This window comes from Cibotium barometz, chromosome 27 (assembly GCF_041138505.1).
Source record: "Cibotium barometz isolate CiBa-2024 chromosome 27, ASM4113850v1, whole genome shotgun sequence".
Classification (NCBI taxonomy): Eukaryota; Viridiplantae; Streptophyta; class Polypodiopsida; order Cyatheales; family Cibotiaceae; genus Cibotium; species Cibotium barometz.
In genome coordinates, this window is record NC_141072.1 from 50,499,916 (window position 1) to 50,523,142 (window position 23,227).

The 23,227-nt window shown below is 37.1% G+C and overlaps 1 protein-coding gene across 2 annotated transcripts in view; it reads right to left on the reverse strand.

Annotated features, from left to right (window-relative positions):
- The window catches only part of LOC147623493 (homeobox protein knotted-1-like 2), a 58,161-nt gene that overhangs the window by 17,186 nt on the left and 17,748 nt on the right, over positions 1-23,227 (reverse strand). For both annotated transcript variants that reach the window (XR_015269388.1, XM_086821658.1), the window contains exon 5: positions 14,751-15,034. Coding sequence is in view for 1 of the 2 variants with exons in the window: in XM_086821658.1 (XP_086677784.1) it covers positions 14,751-15,034 (284 nt within the window). In the remaining variant the exon portion in view is untranslated. The remainder of the gene's footprint in view (positions 1-14,750; positions 15,035-23,227) is intronic.

A 23,227-nucleotide genomic window follows, 5' to 3' on the forward strand; every position in this document is an offset into this window, starting at 1 on the left:
ACAGACAGTGATGACAAGGCAAGATGTTCCGACAAGAGTATCAATTAGTGGATACTATTTCCTTCTTGGCAACTCATGCATCTCATGGCTCAGCAAGAAGTAGCCACATCCATTTCTGAAGCTAAATACAAGGCAACATTCATTGCTACTATGGAATGTGTGGCTTCACCGTCTTTTGGTTGATCTTCGAATTGAATAGCAATCTGCTACCACTCTTTACGCTAACAATAAGAGTGCATTACCAGTTGCAGGGAATCCAATATTCCATGCATGGACAAAACACATTGAGGTACATTATCACTATGTGAAGGAACGACTCCATGCTGAAGAGATAGCATTGACCTACGTGCTAACACATGCCAATGTGGCAGATGGTCTTACCAAGGCCCTTTCTACGAAGAAGTTTGAAGATTTCCCACAAGCTGGCTTATGCTTGTAGATTTTATACCAACCTTAAGCTCAAACTCAACAATAACTCAACTTTTCACCACTCAAGTCGTAGCATACGAGTAGTCGAGAGGATGAAGAGTTCTAGTGGATATGGAAGGGATTAGGTGAGCAGTCCCCTTCACCTTAGACATGATGGTGAGGAGCCCTAGGATGGTAACATTTTTTATTCCTTGGATGATAATGGTGACTCTTTTATGGATGACATGGGAAGGAGGTTTTACTATAGCTTTTAAAAAGTGGTGAATTATAAACCATGAGAGGAACAAAAGACAAACTTTGCCTATGTTTTCAAATGCACGCATGAGCATTTTCCTAATTCCTTGGCATGGATTTTATTGACCTTTGGGCTAAAGAACACATAATAAGGATATTGAACAACAAATGTCACACATAAAGAGATACCAGAAGGAAAGAAGAGGCATGCAAGATCAATGCTCACTGAAAGAGTGGAAGAAAACAATGCAACACATCAAGGAGGATATGCAATACCCACAACAGAAGACCATGCATCGTTCAAAATTGGAGAAGTATGATACCACAAAATAGGAGTTTGAAGAAAAGATGAATTATATCGCCCAATTCATAAGTTATTATATAACTTATATTCAAATACATGTGCTTGTAACACGACTGTGGACACGACTATGCACGGATCCTCTTGTAGTGTTTTCCTATGTCATGTTTAAGATGCTACTTGAGAGATTCTTAGATCGCCAAATTCTTAAGTTGTTATATAACTCATATTCAAATACACATGGTTTAAAAACCACCAAGAACAGAACTTTTTAGTTATAAGTATCTTTCCATTTTGTTTTCTAATGTAGGATTAAACTCTTTAGTTTTTGTCATCATCCCTTACGTATCTTTTGATCGTTTCCAAGATAGAATAATTCTTATTTAAACATTTTAATCGTACTTGAAGTTTAAACCTCCCATATACTTATAACTGAGTTATTTTTATCTTACAAATCCTCTTCATTACTTTTTTAAGGACACTATTCTATATGCACACCTATCTACATAGAATTGCATAGATATAGTCAATAAGATTTGCTAAAAGCCTAAATTTATCATATCATTTTATCAACAAATCTCAAACAACCAATCCTTGATAATTAGTATGTACATGCTTTGCAAGTAATGATTTCAAACTTGTTAAGGTCTAAAAATCTAGTTGAATTGCGCCAATTTGAATAATTAATTTTGTATCCTTACAAACCCACAAGAGTATAGTATATACATTTGTGCAAATATCCAAATAAAAAGATTGAAACTTCTTTCGAGAGAGTTGGAATGAAAAAGAAAGTACACAAGAAGGATATGTACTCGTGGAGGATTTCTTCAAATAAAAATATGGACAAGACATTGATACAAGATGCATGGAAACATAAGAACTCATAAGCTACCATAGACGATGATCAACATAAAGAGATGCTTCTTCTTGACACAATTTTACCATGCGTCTAATAGTTAGTCATTTTTGAAAGATCCAATTAGTACTAGTTTGAAATTAGGACATAAAAGTGTACTTAAAAAATAGTATCGTGTCCTATCAATTAAAAAAATTCATACATACTTAACCACCAAATTTGACTATTACATCCATCTTATTTTTTTCAAGTTCTGAGCATTAAGTAATAGCTCTCCAATATGCATTTCAATGCAAATTATGAGATCATAGTTTCAACTTTGCTATCGATGCTAAAGAGAAATAAAAGCAATGGTGTAACCATGACGTATATTTCTTTTTACCTCTCCGATATGGAAAAATGAAAATCACGATGAAAGTCTCTTTTATCCTTGGCTTCTAAACTTCATGACCTAAAAGAACCCATTGTGATTTTTTCATGATTTTGATTACTTGAGCAAATCATGATGGATTCTTTTAGGTCATAAAGTTTAAAAGCCAAAGATAAAAGAGACTTTTATATAAAAATGTTGAAAAATATAACCTATCTTGTCTTACATCATGGCACAAGCAAAAGCATGTAATAAAATATTATAACCTATCTTGTCTTGCTAGGAGGTGACTCAACTATTAATAAGCTTAGGACTAATGGAAAGTCTCTCATATTCTAATGAAATGAGTGGTTTTTGTGTAATTTAAATAGGGAGAGAAATACCACCACAAGAAAGGAGTGATTCTACATGAAAATTTAATAGGACTACTAATTTATGTTTAAAAGCCAAATAATGACACGCAATACTTTATGGCAAGCTAAACAAAGCGCGGTATAGGTGACCACCTCCACTTACTTAGCCTCCACCTTCTATGTCTCGTCCCAAGGGCAATGATAACTCTAGTGCAAGACAAACCACTTCCATCAATTGTGCCCCTCATGTTAGCCCAATCATGACTAGACATTTGTTTACTTGCCTTTACTAAACACATGCTCTAATCATGTCCCATGCTTGACCTGTTCTTTACCACAATGAGATGCCATTTATTGCCACCTCTACCTATTGTCATCGCCTCTAAAGATTTGTAATATTTGGGCTTTTTCAAGTGGGGCATCATGGAGACCAACACAACCAATATGAAAATTGAAATTTTAATCGAAGAAACTTCCCCATCATGGGAGAAAAAGATACATCTCCTAATGATGAGATGGCATCTAGACTATGCTTAACGACACGAACACCAAACCAATCAACAAACTCAAAAAACCTTGAATTTACTATATTAAGAGTTGTTTGGAAAATGACATATGATGAAGTGACTATAGTTCTTATAGGCAAAGCTCATCATGAACAATGATTTGAGATTTCTTTCAAATGTGGCCAAGTTCAAAAGGAGAAAAGCAAAAACAACTATAGATACAACTTCTACCAAAAGCTCGCACACAAAGAACCGATAATTCAAGAAGATGGAAAAAGACCAATACATGGTGCATGCAAACCTGGTGGCAAATGATGAAGCAAAAGCACCCTCATTAATAAAAAATACAACTACCGTCAAGGATAAAAGAGGAAAATTACGATTGGGTTTTTTTTAAAAGCTAATGCATGTGTCCTGGATTCTCTTCGTGGGTGCCCTATGTATGGGATCTTGCGCTTTTATTGGCACATGTATTTTTCTCATGTATTACTAATCGTAATTATACGTCATGGGATTTTTATTCATGTAAGTAGGGCACCTTTGCCTAGTGCCTATATAAAGAGGCCTCTCTCCCCTCACTTGTAACCATCCATTGATAGGCATATTGCTTAACGCCTATTTGTTGGCTAGTATTGCCATTGTAAATACTCTTGCTCTCTCTCTACCTCTCTCCCTCTCTCCTATGTGTTGTTTCCACTATTGCTATTCTATCATGGTATCAATTGCCTAGGTACCTGGTTGCCCATGTGCATTTTTCTCCCTCTTTTGCATTTATTTGAGAAAGAAGACATTGCTACATTTTCATCAATGGCTGCTTTTCCTTCTCATGCATTGTCTTCTTCATCGGAAATTTCATCCTAGTGCTCTTGCCTTGCATTTTTCTCAAAACGTCAAGGCACAACCTAGAGGTAGACTGCGTTGATGTGATGTGTTCTTTTACTAGTTGCATTTTCTTCATTTAGAGCCTCCTCTTCATCAACGTTTTGATTCTAGCGGTGCTCCTACCCTTGTCTTATCTCCAAGGTATCTAGGTACAACTCTAATTGGCTGCATTTGGTGTTTTTTTGCAGCAAAGGCAATAGTGGAGGGTGGTGTGTCTGCATGTTATGCAGCCCAACAAGTGGCTTCAACACATCCTTTTCTTCCCCGACATCCTTCCTCTTCTAGACTTCCTTCCTCTTCCAGAGGATGCTTTTTGGTGCAATTTCGTGGATTGTTTGCTGCTATCAAACCCTTTTCTCTCTCAACTCTAAGAGGGGACTGATTGATCCTCGTGCCTTGTTCCGTTGGTGAAGTGTTGGAGATTACTGGAGTGTTGAGATCATCATTGGCACAAAGGCTTGCTTCAGAAGGTTTGCTATTGCAATGAATATGGGTCCCCCCTTGGAGGAGAAATTTGGAGGAAAAATCTATCCTTGTTTCTCAAGGGAAGTAAGGTTCCCTCCTACTAGATAGGATCAAGCGCTTCTTACAATGCAAAAGACAAGATGGAGTCGCTACTACTCTTGGGGAAAGAAGGGTCACTTGGCCGATGATTGCAAAACCAAAGATAAAGCCAAGGCCAAGACCAAGATCTCAAAGAAGCGAAATTATCATATACAAGATGATGACCTTGTAATTCCAGTGATGCATCCAGTGTCCCTAAGTTTGTATAGTAGCCAAGGAGGACCTGCATGGTTTTCTTCTATAATTATACATAGTTATCCCTTCTGTGCTTCCTACCAAAGGAGACTTATAGGCGGGGGACTGTCACTAGCCCCAACTTTTTCGTGCATGGGACCAATGTATGAAAGTTCCAAGCAAGTAAAATATTTGCTGTAACAAGTTCATTTTCATATCCAGAGCTATGGACTAGATGTGTTCCAAGTCTATTGCAAAGATTATGGACTGGATGAGTTCCAAGTTCATCGTTCGAGCTCTTTTGAAATGTGATGTTCACATCTAATGTTCAAGGACGATGGATGCAATGTTTCTTTTTTTCAAACTCATCATTTTATACCTAGAGTTAAGCATTATTTCTTAGTTGTTCATGGTGACATTTTGTCTTTCAAGAGACAAGTTGGCAAGTGCTCTTCCAAGGTGTATCCAGTTCTACAGTATCAAAGTGTCCATGGTTTCATCTTCATCTTATCTTCTTCAAGCTTTTGCACACTACGTACCGCGAAGGGGGGTGTTAGAATTCTATGCATTTTAGTGTGCGATCTAGCCCATTATTAACACATGTATTTTTCTCATGTTTTACTAGTTGTCACTGATTTATAAGTTGTGGGATATTTATTCATTGCGTAAGGTAACTTTTCTAGTGCCCATATAAAGGCCCCTCGCTTGTAATCGTCCATTCATAGACATTTCTTAAAACCTATCTGCTCGCTACTATTGCCATTGTAAAGCCCCTTGCTACATAGTATGATGTTCATTATTAAATTATCTCCCTCTACCTCTCCCTCTCTCCCATATATTGCTTCAGCTATTGCTATTATATCAACCTCATCTCCCAAAATTGATCATAATAAATGTTGTGCAAGTCTTTCCTTCTATGTGCCTAATAAACCTTGAATCTTATAAAAGACACCATTTTTCTTTGTATATCCTTGTTTCGATTGAGGAGACTGAGGCAAGATGTCGTTTGTGATCAAACTCTTGTATCAAACTGGACATGAGAGTTCAAGTGTTGTTTCCATTGAGCACATGGTGTAGTCTGCGATCCAAACCACGATGACAATTGAAAGTTTTTTAAGCATCTCTACCTTTGATACGAAGGAGGGTTGTTACATTTCAGATCTCAATGTGCGAACATCCTTCTTTCTCTATAATCACCATAGATCTAGCTCACTCTCATATTTGTTACGCTATCTTGCACAACACAATAGCACATGTCCACCATGTAAAGAAAACACCCCAAACCAGATCTACACACACCACCCCTAGCAAGATCGCACCAACTACAACAAAGAAATCAGAATAACATAGATCTCGATCACTCTCATATCTGCTCTGCTATCTTCCACAACACAATAGCACGTGTCCACCATGTAAAGCAAACACCCCAAACCAGATCTATACACACCACCCCTAGCAAGCTCACACCATCTACAACAAAGAAATCAAAATAACTCACTCAAGGAGCATATCTCTAAGAAGAACTTTATAGCTACAAGTAAGCAACACATAGCCAACATAAATTTTCAACAATAACTATAATTTTGTCCTTAGTTGATAACATATAACAATAATTGCAACCCTCTAAAACTCTATTGGGCCTCTCGAACTAACTTCCAAGGTAGTAACAACATCTAAGAAAAACAAACCCTCCTACTATACATCAACCTCTGATTTAGTCTTCTAGTGATCTTGTAAAGAAAACAAGAAACAACTTCTACAATCAAGATCAAAATCAAGAGATGCAATGAACACTAAGTGTCTATCATAAGGTAAAATGCTAAGACTCTTTAACCTTAAAATTGTTAAGACTCTTGTAAGAAAAGGTTTGAATGGACTTAAAGATAGCTCAAATTTTCATTAAACAATTTGATCTCATTGACTTTGGTAGAGACGTCATCAAGTGCATCCATATCAATTTGTGGATCGAGATTGACTCATGCATCATTGAATTCTTCATCATTGTTTTATGTTGGACTTTAAGCCTCCCTCCATTTTTTCCTATGAACAAAAACTATGTTGTAACCTTTATTATAAGATGTGATGAAGAGAAAGAACAAGTGTCATTTTTGGCGAAAGAAAAAAACTCTACACATGCATTTAAAAATGGATTCTCTAGAGCCCAACACTTAGCACTTTCCCTTCTACATAACCTACAACATCATCCTATTATGTGCAAAAATTTCCAAAACCTCCTTCACAACAATGTCACTCAATGTTGCCAAATATAGAAGCTAAGATTTAGCATGCCAAGATATGCACATTTTTGAAAGGAAGGTAATTGAAATATTTGGTTTTTGTGTTTGATTGGTAGAAAGTTATTGTCTAATACTTATGATTTGAAGGAAGACATGTAATCTAATTTAGTATGAAAAGATAAGATTTCTAGATTATTTTCTTAAACACCATTGTCATTGACCAAATATAAAATAAAAGAGGATCGGTTAGAAAGCTGCGGAGGAATACAAAGAAGTTACAGTCACACTTTTGGATGAAGACAAAGGAGTTCTAGTGAAACACTTTTGGGTGAAGATAGGACATGTTAACACTTTTGGAGCTACATACTTAGTATGCTAGCATCATTGTGGCAATTGTAAGCATTACTTAAGTTTTACTATAGCATGGCTAACATTGATTTAGATCAATTTTTTTGCGAACCCTTGATTGATTAAGAGTTATTACTTATGCACGAGTACAAGAAATCTTTGTAGATCCAAGTTTTTTTTACTAATAAGACACATAAATCCCTATTTTCAGATTTAAGTGTTTCACTAATAAGAAAGGCTACTACGAAAAACTATCCCCACCTCATGTGAATGATATCTAACTCAAACAAAGATAATGCTCTAACTAAGCTCATGGATATATACAATATCTAAGCTAATAAATCCTCAATGAACTCGACACCAAATACTACTTGAAAAGTTTATAATGCAACCTCAAGTGTTCAATAGTTGGCATCCTATAGAGCTTTCAAAAGAGAAATTTAAAAATTCCATCTTTGCACAGAGTAGTAATCATTGACTTTCCATCGTAACCAACAACCACTCCCTTCGGTTGTATAAAACAACATATACATTTTCATCTTCTATGCATTGTTTTCAAGTCTTCAATCAATGCTCTCAAGTTACATAAGAAATGTCAATGCTCTCAAGTTACATAAGAAATGTCAAAATATAACAAATTTTAGTGAGGAGATAAGAGAATAATATGAATGTAAAGAAGAGAGAAAACATGAGCCAAGGAGACCATTCTAGATCCAAGGATTTTACTAATAAGACGCATGAAAAAAATCCCTATTTTCAGATTTAAGTGTTTCACTAATAAGAAAAGCTACTAGGAAAGACTATCCCCAGCTCATGTGAATGATATCTAACTCAAACAAAGATAATGGTCTAACTAAGCTCATGGATATATACAATATCTAAGCTAATAAATCCTCAATGAACTCGACACCAAATACTACTTGAAAAGTTTATAATGCAAGCTCAAGTGTTCAATAGTTGGCATCCTATAGAGATTTCAAAAGAGAAATTTAAAAATTCCATCTTTGCACATAGTAGAAATCATTGACTTTCCATCGTATCCAACAACCAGTCCCTTTGGTTGTATAAAACGACATATACATTTTCATCTTCTATGAATTGTTTTCAAGTCTTCAATCAATTCTCTCAAGTTACATAAGAAATGTCACAATATAAGAAATTTTAGTGAGGAGAGAAGAGAATAATATGAATGTAAAGGAGAGATAAAACATGAGCCAAGGAGGCCATTCAAAAAGGCAATAGGAAGGTAGAAACACCGATAACTGCTATGGAAGACTTACGAAATTGAAGTTTCTTGGTTATTATTTGCCAAAAACTAAATATGTGTCAAAAGCTAATAAGAAAAAAGAGAATTATAGAAAAAAAACAAGGATTTGAAAAAACCTAGGTAGTGAGACATCAAGCAAGTACAAAGGAAAAACAATCGAGAAGATAGTGAGAATAGAAAGAATGGAGACAAAAAGAAAAATATATATATATAATGGTAGATAAGACTTCTTAAAGAAAAGCATCTTATCGCTTTCTTACCACTATTCGCCTTTTTTACATGTCACTAAGCAATTTCTTTCGATACACTCCTTAATTTTATTTCTCTTAATGGCAATGTCAAATATGATGGATATAGTGACTACTAGGAATGTCAACTACATCTTATTAAAGAGTGATCTAATTTTCTCCTTACTACGATACTAAATCCTTTCAAAGATCTAGAATATTGAGAATTAAGGAATTTTAAACAAACCACATCCCTTAGATTTTCAATTTGAAGTAGACCTTCAAGCTCAATAATTTAACTCAAGTGAAGGCTTTTTGTAACACTAGTATGTCATTGAGCCACCAAAGTGGCCTAAGATTGAATAATAAATTTTAAAATAACAAAAGGCAAATCAACTTAGAGGTCAATGAAACTTCTTGAGCCTTATCAAGGAGGGGTATAAAAATGTGCCTTTAATTCATACAAGATACATACAACCAAACTAAATACACAAACGTGTATGTATTGCATTTGTGGTGTTTCAAAAAAATCAATGTACTTTTAACATAAAATGATATGTTTGATCTTTTCTTGCAAAAGCACCTAAATGATCATCATCATGGAAGACTATTTTGACACTATTTTTTTTCCAACAAAAATCTTATCTTGAGTATTTCACCAATAGAATCTCTTTGAAAGAATATATTTTAAAGTGAAATATTTTATGAAAGTCTAGAAAATACACAAAAGTGACTTTGTTTACAAAGCTAGTGTGAAGAGAAATATTGAAAGTTACGCTAGACATGAGCTATTTCTCTTGTTCAATTTCCGTGTAATTCTTTGTTTGTGTATCATAGCGATCTACCAACACATACCTGAGATCTTCAACATTCATGATCCCATTGTAAAGCATGTTTCTTACTTCATCTTAGATTTCTTGCATATGGAGGAATGTGAACTTATAATTCTCATTCTTAAATAGATTGTGACTTGGATACCTTAACCTGATGGCACGTAGATGAGATTATACATTGCAACCCTCTTAGAAAGCTTTGACAATCGTATATGATTTCAAAAATTCCCAAGACATGCACCCATGGTAGAGACAAGTATTGGACACAATACAACCACATTTTATGGCATTGTTATGATGTTTTGGGATGTGAAAATGGATGGCAACAATACATGTGACCTACTTAAAGGAGATCTAGGTTCATTCTTCATTCATACGATAGTAGAGGTTGTATAGCCAAGACTAAGCACAAGAGAGCCAAGGGAAGGTCATGCAACCACCACATCTCAATCAATAATCTACACGAGCAACATTTTCTATCGACATAAGAGAGTAGTAAGCATCAACTCATCCACTTCATTCACGGCTAAGATTCCATTGTAAAGATCAATGGATCTACTTCATTAAATTGTAAAATTCCATTTGAATCCTTACCAATTATTGCAAATTCTCATTCATTCTATAATATACATTAATAGAAATGTTTGAAAGTCTTTTTTCTCTCTATTTCTATGTTGCATGCAATTAACATTAATCTCCTTAGCTTAGCATTATCATCATTCATCACACTTCCACATAGTTAGCATGTTACAACAAATATGCATGTACACATCTATAGTTGGAGGCATTCACACGTGTACATACATATAAGCATATACTATCTATAGATATACATAGTAACCATGTACATACAAATATGCATGCACATATCTATAGTTGGAGGCATTCACACGTGTACATACATATAAGCATATACTATAGATATACATATGCACATGAGACCATAAGACTTAAAAGTCATCCAAAGCCAAAAAGAAAGGTTGACTATAGAAAAGTGCCACTAAAGAGGGAAAATATAGATCGAGCTTCCCCATACTTACTTACGCTTTAAACCTATACTCATCCAAAATAACCTTAAATCTAGTATATGACATTATAATCATGAGAGCAACATATGACTATGCTACACTATTTTTCCAATAATATAATTGTGAGGGGTGTTAAGAGCAAATCAACCTGTATGTACCTCTATAAATATTCTTTGAATCTAATACAAATATAAGATTGTTTTCATGAAAGATTTGCTCAAAGTACAAAACATTTGCTCAAGGTTATACTTCGAAACTAAATGAAAATTATTAGTTTCTTTCTTCTAATAGAAATAAGGAACTAGAGCAACCTATAACTATCTGACATACAAATAACAACACATATTTTCTCAAGGCTATACTTCAAAACTAAATGAAAAATATTAGTTTCTTTTTTCTTATTAAAAATATGTAACTTAGAATCTTGGATGTAGTGTGTATCAAATGATAAAAAAGACAATACCAAACCTCTTGTAACTAAAATCTTTAATCTTCTTTCCATGTATGTTATTTTGCCTAACATCTTTACTCTTCTTTCCATGTATATAGTATGTTATTTTTCAAAATTATCATTTCATCTTTTCTCAAAATTGTCACTCAGATCAAAGAAAGATGATAACAATGTACAATCATACTACACTATACATATGTTTTATTTTATGGCCATAAATTTTCAATGGCCTTCTTCTGCACCCCTATTTTCTAAGAAGCCTTCTCTAGAAGCAAAGCCCTACGAAGGCTTGAAATTTCAGCATTGAAGGGTGTGATAAACATGTACCTCATGTGGTGTTGTGCAAGAACTAGGTCTTATATAAGGGTCAGCCACTTTATTAAGCTGCTCTCTATTTATGCTAGTCATGATGCTTCATTCTCACTTCATGTAGGTTGTGATACTTTAAGGCTACCCTATGCAACGGCCCCTCTCACCTCTTGTTGTAATTTTCCATTGTCTAGTGCATATTACTGATGCCTATCTTCTTGGTGAGTTGCCCATTGTAAACCTCTTGCTAATATCAACGTAATCTTTTTTACAATCAAGGTGATATTACCAAGATCACCTTGCTAATATCAAGGTGATCTCTCTCTCTCTCTCTCTCTCTCTCTCTCTCTCTCCCCCCCCCCCATGTTCATGCTTCCACACGTGCACTCCAACATGGTATCATCACTCTAGGTCCCGACAGCTTCACAAGCAACCTTCTCCTTCCTCCTCCTCCTCCTCCTCCTCCTACGTTTTTTGTGAGACTCTGTTCTTCCAAAAGGTGGCAACTCTTTTTGGTGGCTAGGTTTTTTTTCTCTAAGAGTCCCTTCTCATCAACATTTCTTTTTCTTGGAGAGCCTCTCCTCATCAACGCTTCTATTCTCTAGTCGTGCTCTTACCCCTGCACTCACCAACAAGGCGATAACATGCTTACTAGTGGACCACTTTAAGCATTTTTTGTCTAGTTGTGAGTGGGATATATTTTGTGCAAAAACAGCTAAGTGGAGGTTAGTTTTGTTCATGTGTGGTGCCGCCCGACACATGACTTTGAAAGCCCTCCCTTTCCTACCTTTCGGTTGGGTGTTCACAATGAGTTTTTTGGACGTGTTTGCTATATATCCCTTATCTACCTCAATTTTCAAAGGAGATTGATCGTTTCTCGTGGTTGATTCCATTAGAAAGTGCTAGAGAGAAGTCTTTAAGTGCTAAGATTTGAGATAGTACTTTAGCGTTCTTTGCAGCAAAGTTCTTTTGCTATTCATATGGGTCCCTCCTTACGAACAAGGAGGATAAGCTCAATGGAACTAACTTTGCTCATTAGAAGCTCAATAAGCAAATCATGTTCATTCACAAGGATTTTTGGGATATTGTTTAGAGCAATGAAAAGAATCTCGAGCATCTCAAACTCCAAGCATTGGGCCCAAGTTTAAGAGGATGAATTTCTTGTAGAGCAGGAAGACTAGGAGAACCATTGTTCGAAGACGTTTTTATGGAACATTACGACAAACACCTCACCATTCCTGCAAACCCTAGGCCGTGGCCATGAAGTTTGGTTCAAGTTGGTAAATTTCTCTATGCTCAAGTTTCATCAATACAGAACTAGCTTTGCTCATTGAAAGCTCAACATGCGGGTCTGATTCATTTATAAGGTTTGTGGGATATTGTTCAAGGCAGTGAAAAGAAAGAAGCTTGGGCATCTCAAAAACTCCAAGCGTAAGATAATGAGTTTCTTACAAAGCTTGAAGACTGGGAGAATCACAGTTCAAGATGCACTCGACGTTTGTGCAGAACATTACGACAGACATCTCACCAGTCGTGCAACCCCTAGGCAGTGCCCATGAAATTTCATCGAAGTTGACAGATTTCTATGCTCGAGATTTCTCGATACGAGTAGCTACTTTGCAAGGTCAACTCTACAATCTAGTGTTTCAAATGAGTAGTTCTATGCTATCGTTTCTCATGAAAGCCAAGATCAAGGTCATCCATGACCATTTTACTAGAAATGGATGCTGCCTTGTCCTCTACTCACTTGGCTCCACTAATCCTCATGAAGCTTTCTCTGGAATATGATGTGCTTTCTCGATCTTTACGGTGACAAGTAACAGAAAGCATGCTAGACTCTGACCTCATCTCACAAGGTATGGTCAAGGTGTCTCACTTGCTATAGTGCAAAAGTGAGTTCAGAGAAGGTGCTACTCTTGTGATAAGAAAGGTCATTTGATAAAGGATTGTTTCTCCAAAAACAACAAAGCCAAAGTCAAGGACAAGTCTTCATCAAAGAAGGGGGGCAAGAACAAAGAACAAAGTGATTCCGATCCTTCTATTGGCACTTTCAGTGCTCCCAAGGGCCTCCTGACTCAAGGACCTAGAAGGTGTGATCCTCTAGCCATATGTATAGGTTTTTTCCCACCTGTAGCCAGCCAATAAAGACTTGTGGATGGAAGAGGAGACTACCAGTAGATCTTAATATTGCTATATATATTTTCCTTTAAAAAACCTGTTAAGCAAAGTCAACTTTGGTAGTTATGAATTAAATTTAGTGTAGCAAAGACTATAGACTACATGTGTTTCAAGTTCATTGTTCGAGGTTTTGACACGAGAAATGTTGACATTCCGTTCTTGGGAGACTATGGACATGGTACGTCCTTCAGCTCATCATTCTATACTTGGAGTTCACTGCACACTGCTGTGGAAATTTAGAGCCAATATTTTTTTTGATGTTTAGCCATCGATGGCATTATGTTTTGATGATTTTCAAGTGCATCTTTCACAATGTATCCGATCACTACAAAAATAGTGTCCACGGTCGCATCTTCATCAACATCTCTTCTTTAGACATTTGCACACTATGAGCTATAGAGGGGGTGTTAAAATGTATATCTCATGTGTCATGCAAGAACTGGTATCTCATGTGTTATACAAGAACTGGTGCAACTTATCTTATATAAGGGTTGGCCACTTTATTAACTTGTTCTTTATTTATGTTAGTGATGATGCTCATGTAGGTCGTGGTGCTTTAAGGCTGTCCTATATAAAGGCCCCTCTTCCCTTTTATTGTAATTATGTCCAATGCATATTGGTAACGCCTATCTTCTGGCGAGTATTGCCCATTGTAAACCTCTTGCTAATATCAAGGTGATCTTATCTGTAATGTGTCTTTTCATGTTTATACTTCCGCTTTTGCACTCCAACAAGGAGTTGCTACTTGCATGATGTGTGCTAGATTTGTTTGATGCTCAACGACAAAAAGTCTTTTTATGCTAAGAGTGCTAGAGTTTGAGCAACCCAAGAATTATCACGCGCTAAGAGTGCTCAACACAATTATCTCTAGCATAGCCAAGAAAACGATAGTAAACACCCTCTAACGAATGACTAAAGCCTCACTAGGGTTTTTTTTTTTATAATAAAGGTGAGATGATCTCACGAGGTGAGACTATCATTGAAATTCATTTTCCTCGGGGCTTTCGCGAGAGGGGGTACCTTAAGAATGATTCATTTTAAAACATGTAGCTGATGCTGTTTCTTTGGGTTGAGGGATGATGAGGCAAACAAATATTGAAGCCAGCGTGTGTAATGCGTGTAGTAATGCAGCAAGGGTTTAATGCAGATGCTTTTCTCAAAAGCAGGGGAGGAGAGAAAAAAAAAAGAAGAGAGTGGGCTTACCGATGGATAAGGCCACTTGTAGTGCTCGTTCCACCAGTCGAGAAGCAGTTGCCTGGCGTCCTTGGGCAGCTTCCCCTTCTTCTTCTTCTTCATGAACTCCTGCTTGAGGGTGCAGATGTAGCCCCTATATTTTCTGAGCAGTTGATCTCTCAGCTGCTTGTCTTCAGCGTGCGGGTCCGTTCCTGCGTCCATCTCATAGTCGACCTCACCGCAACTACCGCCTTCCTCCTCCTCCTCCTCGTCTTCCTCCTCTCGCTCGTCCGTAGGCCCGGCTGCTCCATCAGCTTCACAAAACCAACAGAAAACGCCCAAGAGCAGGCAGGTTAGAGGGTGAACATTCCACATATATTCTTGCTTACAGTATTAATTCCATAGTTAACTCAATATGGCAAGAAGGTGTTATGGATGGCAGTCCCTGCTGCTACAGCGAAGATCACAATACAACGCAGCAGAATCTAATTGACGCAGGTGACAGTTGCTCTACTTGCTTAAAGCTTTTGTCACATGGAATGATGGATATGGACAAAAAAGGGGGGGGGGGGGCGCCTGGCTTGGACAAAAGAGAGTCCAAGGCTTTTGTGTAGGGTAGCTTGTGTAGGCCAAGCACGAGATTCGTGACTTGCCTTGCTTTTCTCGTGCTGCTCACTGGATAGGTCCACCGTAGCCACCCACACAAGAATGTCATGAGAGTGCGTGCCGCGTACCCCCCCCGTCCTTCTAGCTTTTACTCCGACAGCGAAGGAGAAAATACTACGGATCCAAGTATTCAATACAACTGTCCCACTACACAGCTACACTTTAATCCAATCCCTTAAAAGTCAATAGTGAGCACACTTTCAAGCCCACAAAAAAAAAAACAGCCTTACTTTACCCTCTTAATGTCCGACCCAATTAGGCCGCACTCTTTTCAAACCACTATCGTAAATTTGAGTGCTTAAAATTTGAAAGGGTCATATGGCCTTCGTCAGCTTTCGAAAGAAAGCCACCTTTGAAAATAGGCTAGCCCACTTTGGCTTATGAGAGACCCCACCTTTGAAAATATATATAGCCTACTTGAGCTTTCTAAAAAAAGCCACCTTTCAAACTCTGGCTTCTGAGAGAAATTCCCCTTTGAAAATATATAGGGTTTGAATATAAGGCCATCCTAAATAAATTTTAAGCAATGGGTTTCATTTTAAGGTCAAAAATACCTTGCAAAAGCCTTAACTTTTGAAATCCAGGTACCGCTAGATTGTATTTGCCATGCCATTCTCCATTCACAAGCATATCCAAATACCACATCCACTTAGATAATCAAAACAACCTAACCAATCTTTGGTACAAGCTCGACTTTTGAAGTTTAAACGGTGGCCGCTTCCTTGGTGCAAGACTGAGTTTTCGAGTTTGAAGGGAGGCACATGCTTTCATTATTTGAATGGTGAATCCCAATGCATACTTGCAAGATTTTTCACAACAGAGCTCTTGTTTAAACGGTAATTTTTACCCTCCCTTGTGTGACGAGTAAAAAGCCCCAAATCAATCTTTTGTGCTTCAACCATTCAATACATGTTATATATAATAAAAGAGAGTTACTTCTCTACACCATATCAAATGGATTTTTATTTTAGATTTTAATTCCTTCACCTCATGCTTTTCTGATTCTTCTTTATACTGCTATTTCGAAGAGATCTACTTACATACGTGCATTACAAAAGATTTTCATGTTACCCTTCGTAAAAAACATGTTTCACGATTTCAAAACCTGCAAAACGTTTTGAGACGAAATGTTTCTAGGAAACGGCGAAACTCCTCCATCAGGGACATTTTGCCCAAATTTGATCTCTCATTTTTTTCCTTTTTTTCCCCCCCTAATGTTTTCGATCTGGCTCGCCCACTGCTCGCCACGCGTTCACTCGCCTCACCCACGATTTGCTCGCCGCATGCTTTCCTGGTAGCCGACTGATCGCCTGCTCACGATCTTCTCTCTAGGTCGCCGCCTGATTGCCTGCTCACAATCTGCTCGTCAGGTCGCCGCCCAAGTGCCCTTGCTCCTCTTTTCTTCTCTTTTCTTCTTCTCCTCCTCTTCTTCTCCCTACTCCCTTATTCTCCTTCATCCAATTCCTCCCCTGGTTTTGCGCATCACGTGAGTGAATATATGGGCACATTCGGCAAGCTATTGAGGAGGTAAACCTAACGCCTACTGTTTCTTTTCTCCATGAAAGCTTGCTCAAGCTTGTTAATAGTGTTCATAAACACTAATAGTGTTGATTAACAGTAATGAGATTACTAATCCAACAAAGAGGAGCCATTCCAAAGTGTTTCTAAACACTAAGAGTGTTCTTAAACACTAATGGTAAATCTAATCACCAATGCAAGTGTCATTAGACGCTAGAAAAATGCTCTTAATCACTAATAGTATTGCTAAACACTAATAGTGATCTTAATCACCGAACAAAGTGTTCTTTGACACTAATAAAGATAATATCCATCAGAATTAGTGGTTGGACACAAACCCTAAGTGCTAAACCATAAGCTTCATCATCTTAATCTCCTTTTTTATGCAACATCCTTTACTTGATTAAGAGTTGTTGCACTCTCATAAACCTTACTCTTTCCACTTAAGCCAAAACATCACAAATTTTTGGTTTTTTCTTCTTCATAAATCAGCCCATTACTCTCTTATAATCTCCTTCAATATCCAATGTCAAAGGACAACACCCAAAGTAAGAAGTTCTCAGGAGAGGGCTTCCACACTTGGCAAGTCCTTGTCAAGTACAAGATAATGTCCAAAGGTTTTGGCCATTCATCTCCGGTGCTAAGATTATTGATCGAACTAAGACTGAAGATATTGAAGATGATGAGAGAACACACGCCATCATCATGCTTCATCTTGATGAGGCTCTCATTCACCATGTGGACCAGCTTTCGACTGCAAAGGAGAAATGGGATAAGCTTGACAAGCTCTATGGAGCTCGTGGTAAGAATTCCAAGATCTCACTTAAAATTGAATTTTTCAACTTGGAACTCAAAGAGAGACGACATTGGAGCCTTCATCTCTCACTTGAAGGGCCTTATGGCTCAACTTGCATCAGTGAATGCGAGAATGGATGAAGATGATGCAATGGTTGTTTTGCTAAAAGCAGTCAAGAAGGTGTACCCCACCTTAGTTACCACCCTGAAAAACATACCTACCCTTAAAGGAGTCATTCACTCTTGTCTTGATGAAGAAAAGAGACCAAAGGGAGGAGCTGAATCTTTAAATGCAACAACTTCATCGAATATTGAAAAAGCTTTGTCTCATCAAGTGTCCATTACAAAAAGGTGGATCATTTCACAAATAATTGTTGGATCAAATATCCCAACAACAAATGAAATGTAACAAGTGTAAACAAACGGGACATATCACTTCCAAATGTCCTAACAAAGAGTCAGAGGCTAACTTTGTATCAGCCTCTAACTCCACTGAAAAATTGTTTTAAATCTCAATGTAACCACACCTATATTCCTAACCTTGTTCACCTAATGTTATGGAAGCATCCTATGTCCAATACCACCTATTCCAATTTTTCTTTCATAGTTGGTATTGAGGGGGAGTATTAACAGACTAAAGTTATGTAAAAGGAAAGGAGAAGGATGTGTGTGTGAATAGACTTATGGTCCACTAGCTCACCTATTTAAAGGTGGAGCTACAAGGCATTTTATGAGCAAGAAGCTTAGTTGTATTTTGATCAACTTAATAAGCAAGATCTTTTCTTGTATTTTGTGAGTCTCTCTCCTCCACATATTTGATCTAGCATGAGTACCACAAAATTCTAGCAGTTTTATCACTTGATAGGCATACAATCCTGACTCTCAAAAGTTTTAAGTCTCGTAAGTAATGACCATTTATGTCTCATGACAATGAGTATACTTTACATGTGCAAGATTTTCGACCTCTCAAATTTGGAACAAAAGATATATTTGGCATCATAAACCAATCCACATTAAGATATATTTGGCATCATAAACCAATCCACATTATTTCATACATGCTTCACCCTTTACACAAGGATCCAAGCCATTGGCAAGATCGCAAGTTGAATTGTGACTGGACTTCCTACTTGGATACAATATTCTCTCGAGAAACAGGCCATGTAATAAATCGTTGTTAGTCCTTGCTATTTAGATTCATGAATCATGAACCATGGATTTTCTATTAACCCGGTCCATGGATCATGGATCGTGGTTTTAAGTATGCTATTAACCTATGCATTTAATTTTTACACCCTTGATAGGATTGAGGAAGAGTGTTACATGCGAAACTCTGAGATGCTTCTTTCAACCCTAAACACCATCTAGAATATGCTGATCCAAAAAAGCAAAAGAACGGAGAGTAGAGAGAGACAGAGATAACTGAAAAGTCAGTATTTCATATGGTAAAAAAGATACATAAATCCTTGGAGCACTTGCCTACCTTTCATGAAAAGATAGATCACCTAAACAAAGCCCTAATTCTATGACCAAACTCAAAGGAGTTGAATGAATGAATTGATGAGCAACCATGCCTATTTATAGGCCGTCAAGTGATCATGTGAACTGACCGACTGTTGGTCGGCCAACTCCTGGACATAAATAAACATATGCTACAACCGATTGGATCCTCCTCTTATATGTATTGGCCGACAATCCCCACGTCCTGGTCAACTCACCTTGCCAAAATAGCAAACAATGCTCGGAATCTGTGTTTCTAGCGAGTCTTTATCATGTTGCATCTAAGATGATGCCCCGAGATTAGCATGTACATGTTTGTGCAAATAACATCCCTCTCTACTAAACCTGATGACAAGATTCCAATCTACTTCTTGGATGACTGTCATCATCCCATTCCATTCTCGAAGTCCCTCTGTCAACCTTCCTACTCTGGCAACCTTTTCACTGAATGCCTTGCTCGGTCTCCAAATCCACTCTAACTCTAGAGAAGATTTATGCATCTGTTCCATCCATTCCCCATTCGATTCCTACCATGTCTCTAAACATTGTCTTGCTCTTCATTCTTGAAATGAGTCTAGCACTCACTTCACCCCTTGGAGGATCATCCTCCCTTGATGCTTGAGAAATGAGTGCCACTCTCACTTCACCCCTTGGAGGATCGTCCTCCCTCGGAAAGGTTGCCTGAAAGCCTTTCTTGACTCATAGAACTGCCATTCTCTTTGGGTTTTGTGGAACACCACCAAACAACCTCCTGGGAGTTCTTCCCAATCTTGTGTTCCTTGCCTTGGACCTCATACTTGTGATCTTTCATGTATCTTCGACATATACACCTTCATATGGAACTGAATCAGTGTTTAGCCTTGCTGAGCTTGATGCTCTGATACCAATGTTATGTGCAAAAGCTCTAAGATACTTCTTTCAGCCCTAAACACCATCTAGAACATGCTAATGCAAAAACGCAAACAGAACGGAGAGCAGAGAGGCAGATAGCTGAAAATTAAGTATTTCATAAGGTACAAAAAGATGAATAAATCCTTGCAACCCTTGGCTGCCTTCCATGAAAAGGTACATCACCTAAACAAAGCCCTAATTCTATGACCCAACTCAAAGGAGTTGAATGAATGAATTGATGAGCAACCATGCTTATTTATAGACCTTTAAGTGACCATGTGAACTGACCGACTGCTGGTCGCCCAGCTCATGGACATAAATAAGCATATGATGCATCTGATTGGATCTTTCTCTTTTGTGTACTGACCAACAACCCCCATATCCTCTACTAGTCAACTCGTCTTGTGAGAACAAGAAACAATGCTCCAAATTTGTGTTTCTAATGAGTCTTTAACATGTTGCCTCCAAGATTAGCCCTGAGATTAGCATTTACATTGATAACATTTGGCTAGGTTCCCAACTTAAGGAAAACTGAATTACATCCATCTTTTGACACGTAACTTCCACTAACCAATTCCACTCGCATTAGTTTGCCTTGCTTCTGGTCGATTACTAATTTATGCAATTGAAATGAATGAATGAATGAATGAACGAGCGTTTCTTGAATCAACAAAAAGCTTAAAATTCTTACCTCAGAAACCGGATGAGGTGTAACTTAGTGAGAATCGTTTTGGTTCCGACCCCGGTGCTCCACTCTACTGAACGAATTCTACCTCTTCCTTCTTCCTCTAGGATTAGCTATTATAATGGCATTAGAAGTTGCTAAGACTGGACTAGAACTTCCCTCCACTTGTCAAGCAAGTTCTATGGTGGAGGTCCTTGATAATTGATTTAGACTCGATTCTGAAGTAGAAAGAGTTAGAATGGTAACATCAATCGGTGCGTTGGAACAACCATTCATCAAATGTCCCAGTAGCTACTCGCATCTAAAACACTTCATACTCCTTCCTGAGCTAAAACTGCAAATCCAAAGGCATTCTAGGAAAAGAATCATGTCCACTGTGCCCACTCGCTTTTCATACTTGGCTCCGATCTTGTCTCCTATTTCTCTTTGAATTTGGTATACTAGAATTAGATGAAGCTCTCTTTGAGAGGGAACAAAAAGGACTTTTACTACACGGTCTCCTTAGAAAGAACACATGACAGAGTCCATACTCTTTGCTCAAGATCGTGACCAGTTTGCATGCGATTGCCATGAGAGAGGAGCAAAGACGGCGAGCGGTCTCACATGTGGTGAAAAATCAATGGACAGTTGATTCCCACTTTGCAGACCTTGGCTCTTCGCACACTCTCTCAAGAATGCACTAGTTGTGTGGCCAAGCGCATTTGTAACATATGCGTAGACATTCACAAAGAGAGGAGAAATAGGTATATATTTTCGCATTTGTAACATATGTGTAGACATTCACAGAGAGAAGAGAAATAGGTATATATTTTTTATTCTAAGATTTAAAGTTGAACTAGTAACTAGTAAGACTCACGAGTGAAGAAGTAACTAGTTAACCTTCTAATCTTCTTATGTGTGCTTGATGGTATAAGTTGAGTACAAGCCAACTATATAAGTTGGTCTATGTGAATGAAAATCCTTGACTACTTGAGAAACTCGAAGAACATGATGGGAACATTAACAGAGAATTTTCTAAAGTGGAAGATGAAAGAGATTGATAGTATAGTGATCATGAAGCTAGAGCAAGACATCGAACGTAGAGTGTAGATTAGTCACGGTCCTTAAAACTATAAGGTAAATACCATCATATCTAAGCCTCAAGCAAGTCTGAGATTCCATATAATTACGGTACTTCCATCTGAAGTTCCGATTACCAATTTATGAATTTCAGTCTGAATAACAATTTCTATGAATTTTATCACACAATTACAATCTTTTACTGCTACTTCATAAATTAAGAGAATTACACACTAATTTAATTTTCAGAGTAAAATAAGAAAAGAAAGATTGTTTTTTAAACTACACATGGTGCATGGACTTAAACAAAGCGGTTTAAAATAAAAAAAATACTCTACTAAAATTAATAAAAGTAATCTTATATTTAAAATATTATAATACATACATGAAAAAAAATCTATAAGGTTTGCTATAAGTAATGATTCTTTTAAGCATAAATTTTATAAATACCCTTTTTGCTAGAGTGGTGATTAAAGTAACAATAAACATATAGATAAATTAAGCAAGGAAAGATAGATCAAGAAGCACAAAACTAGAAGTAGATTGATAAGAATGAGTTAAGTAAAAGTGAAGTAACATGATAAGATCACTTACATACATAAGAAAGCGTAGAGATAAGCCCTTGACTTAGATCTTTCATATTTTTGCACCTCCGAGTACCACAGATTTATTCTTTACTTGTTTTTGCATATAGCTTAGACATAAGCTTAATACACAAGCCTATGCATAAGCTTTATGCATGCATGATTTCAAAAAGCAAGCATGTAAAGCTTATGCATACATAGACATATGCATTAATCTTATGCATAAACTCTATACATGCATGTATGTATAAAGCTTATTCAAAAATCTTGTACATTATGCTTATTCATACCCTATGCACAAGCTTAATGCATAGGATTTGTGCATTAAGCTTATGCATAAGCTCTATGTATGTTTGTATGCATAAATCTTAGATTAGTCATCAATAAAAGTCACAAAATAGAGGCATCCCTTGATCTAAGATTTATGCATAAGCTCTATGTATGTTTGTATGCATAAATCTTAGATTAGTCATCAATAAAAGTCACAAAATAGAGGTATCCCTTGATCAATAGTATCCTTATATGACCACATACATCACTATGTATATAAGCTTTAATTTCTAGATAGCCCTAACTAATCCATCTTTTGATAACGATGCCTACTACATCTTACCTAGAATATACTCGATCGATAGTATCCTTATGTAACCACATACATCACTATGTATAGAAGCTTCAATTTCGAGATAGCCCTAACTAATTCATCTTTTATCATTGATAATGATGCCTACTACATCTTACCTAGAATGTACCCAATACACCCCACATAAATTTTATAAGAACCTCAAGCTTTGACAACTGCTATAATT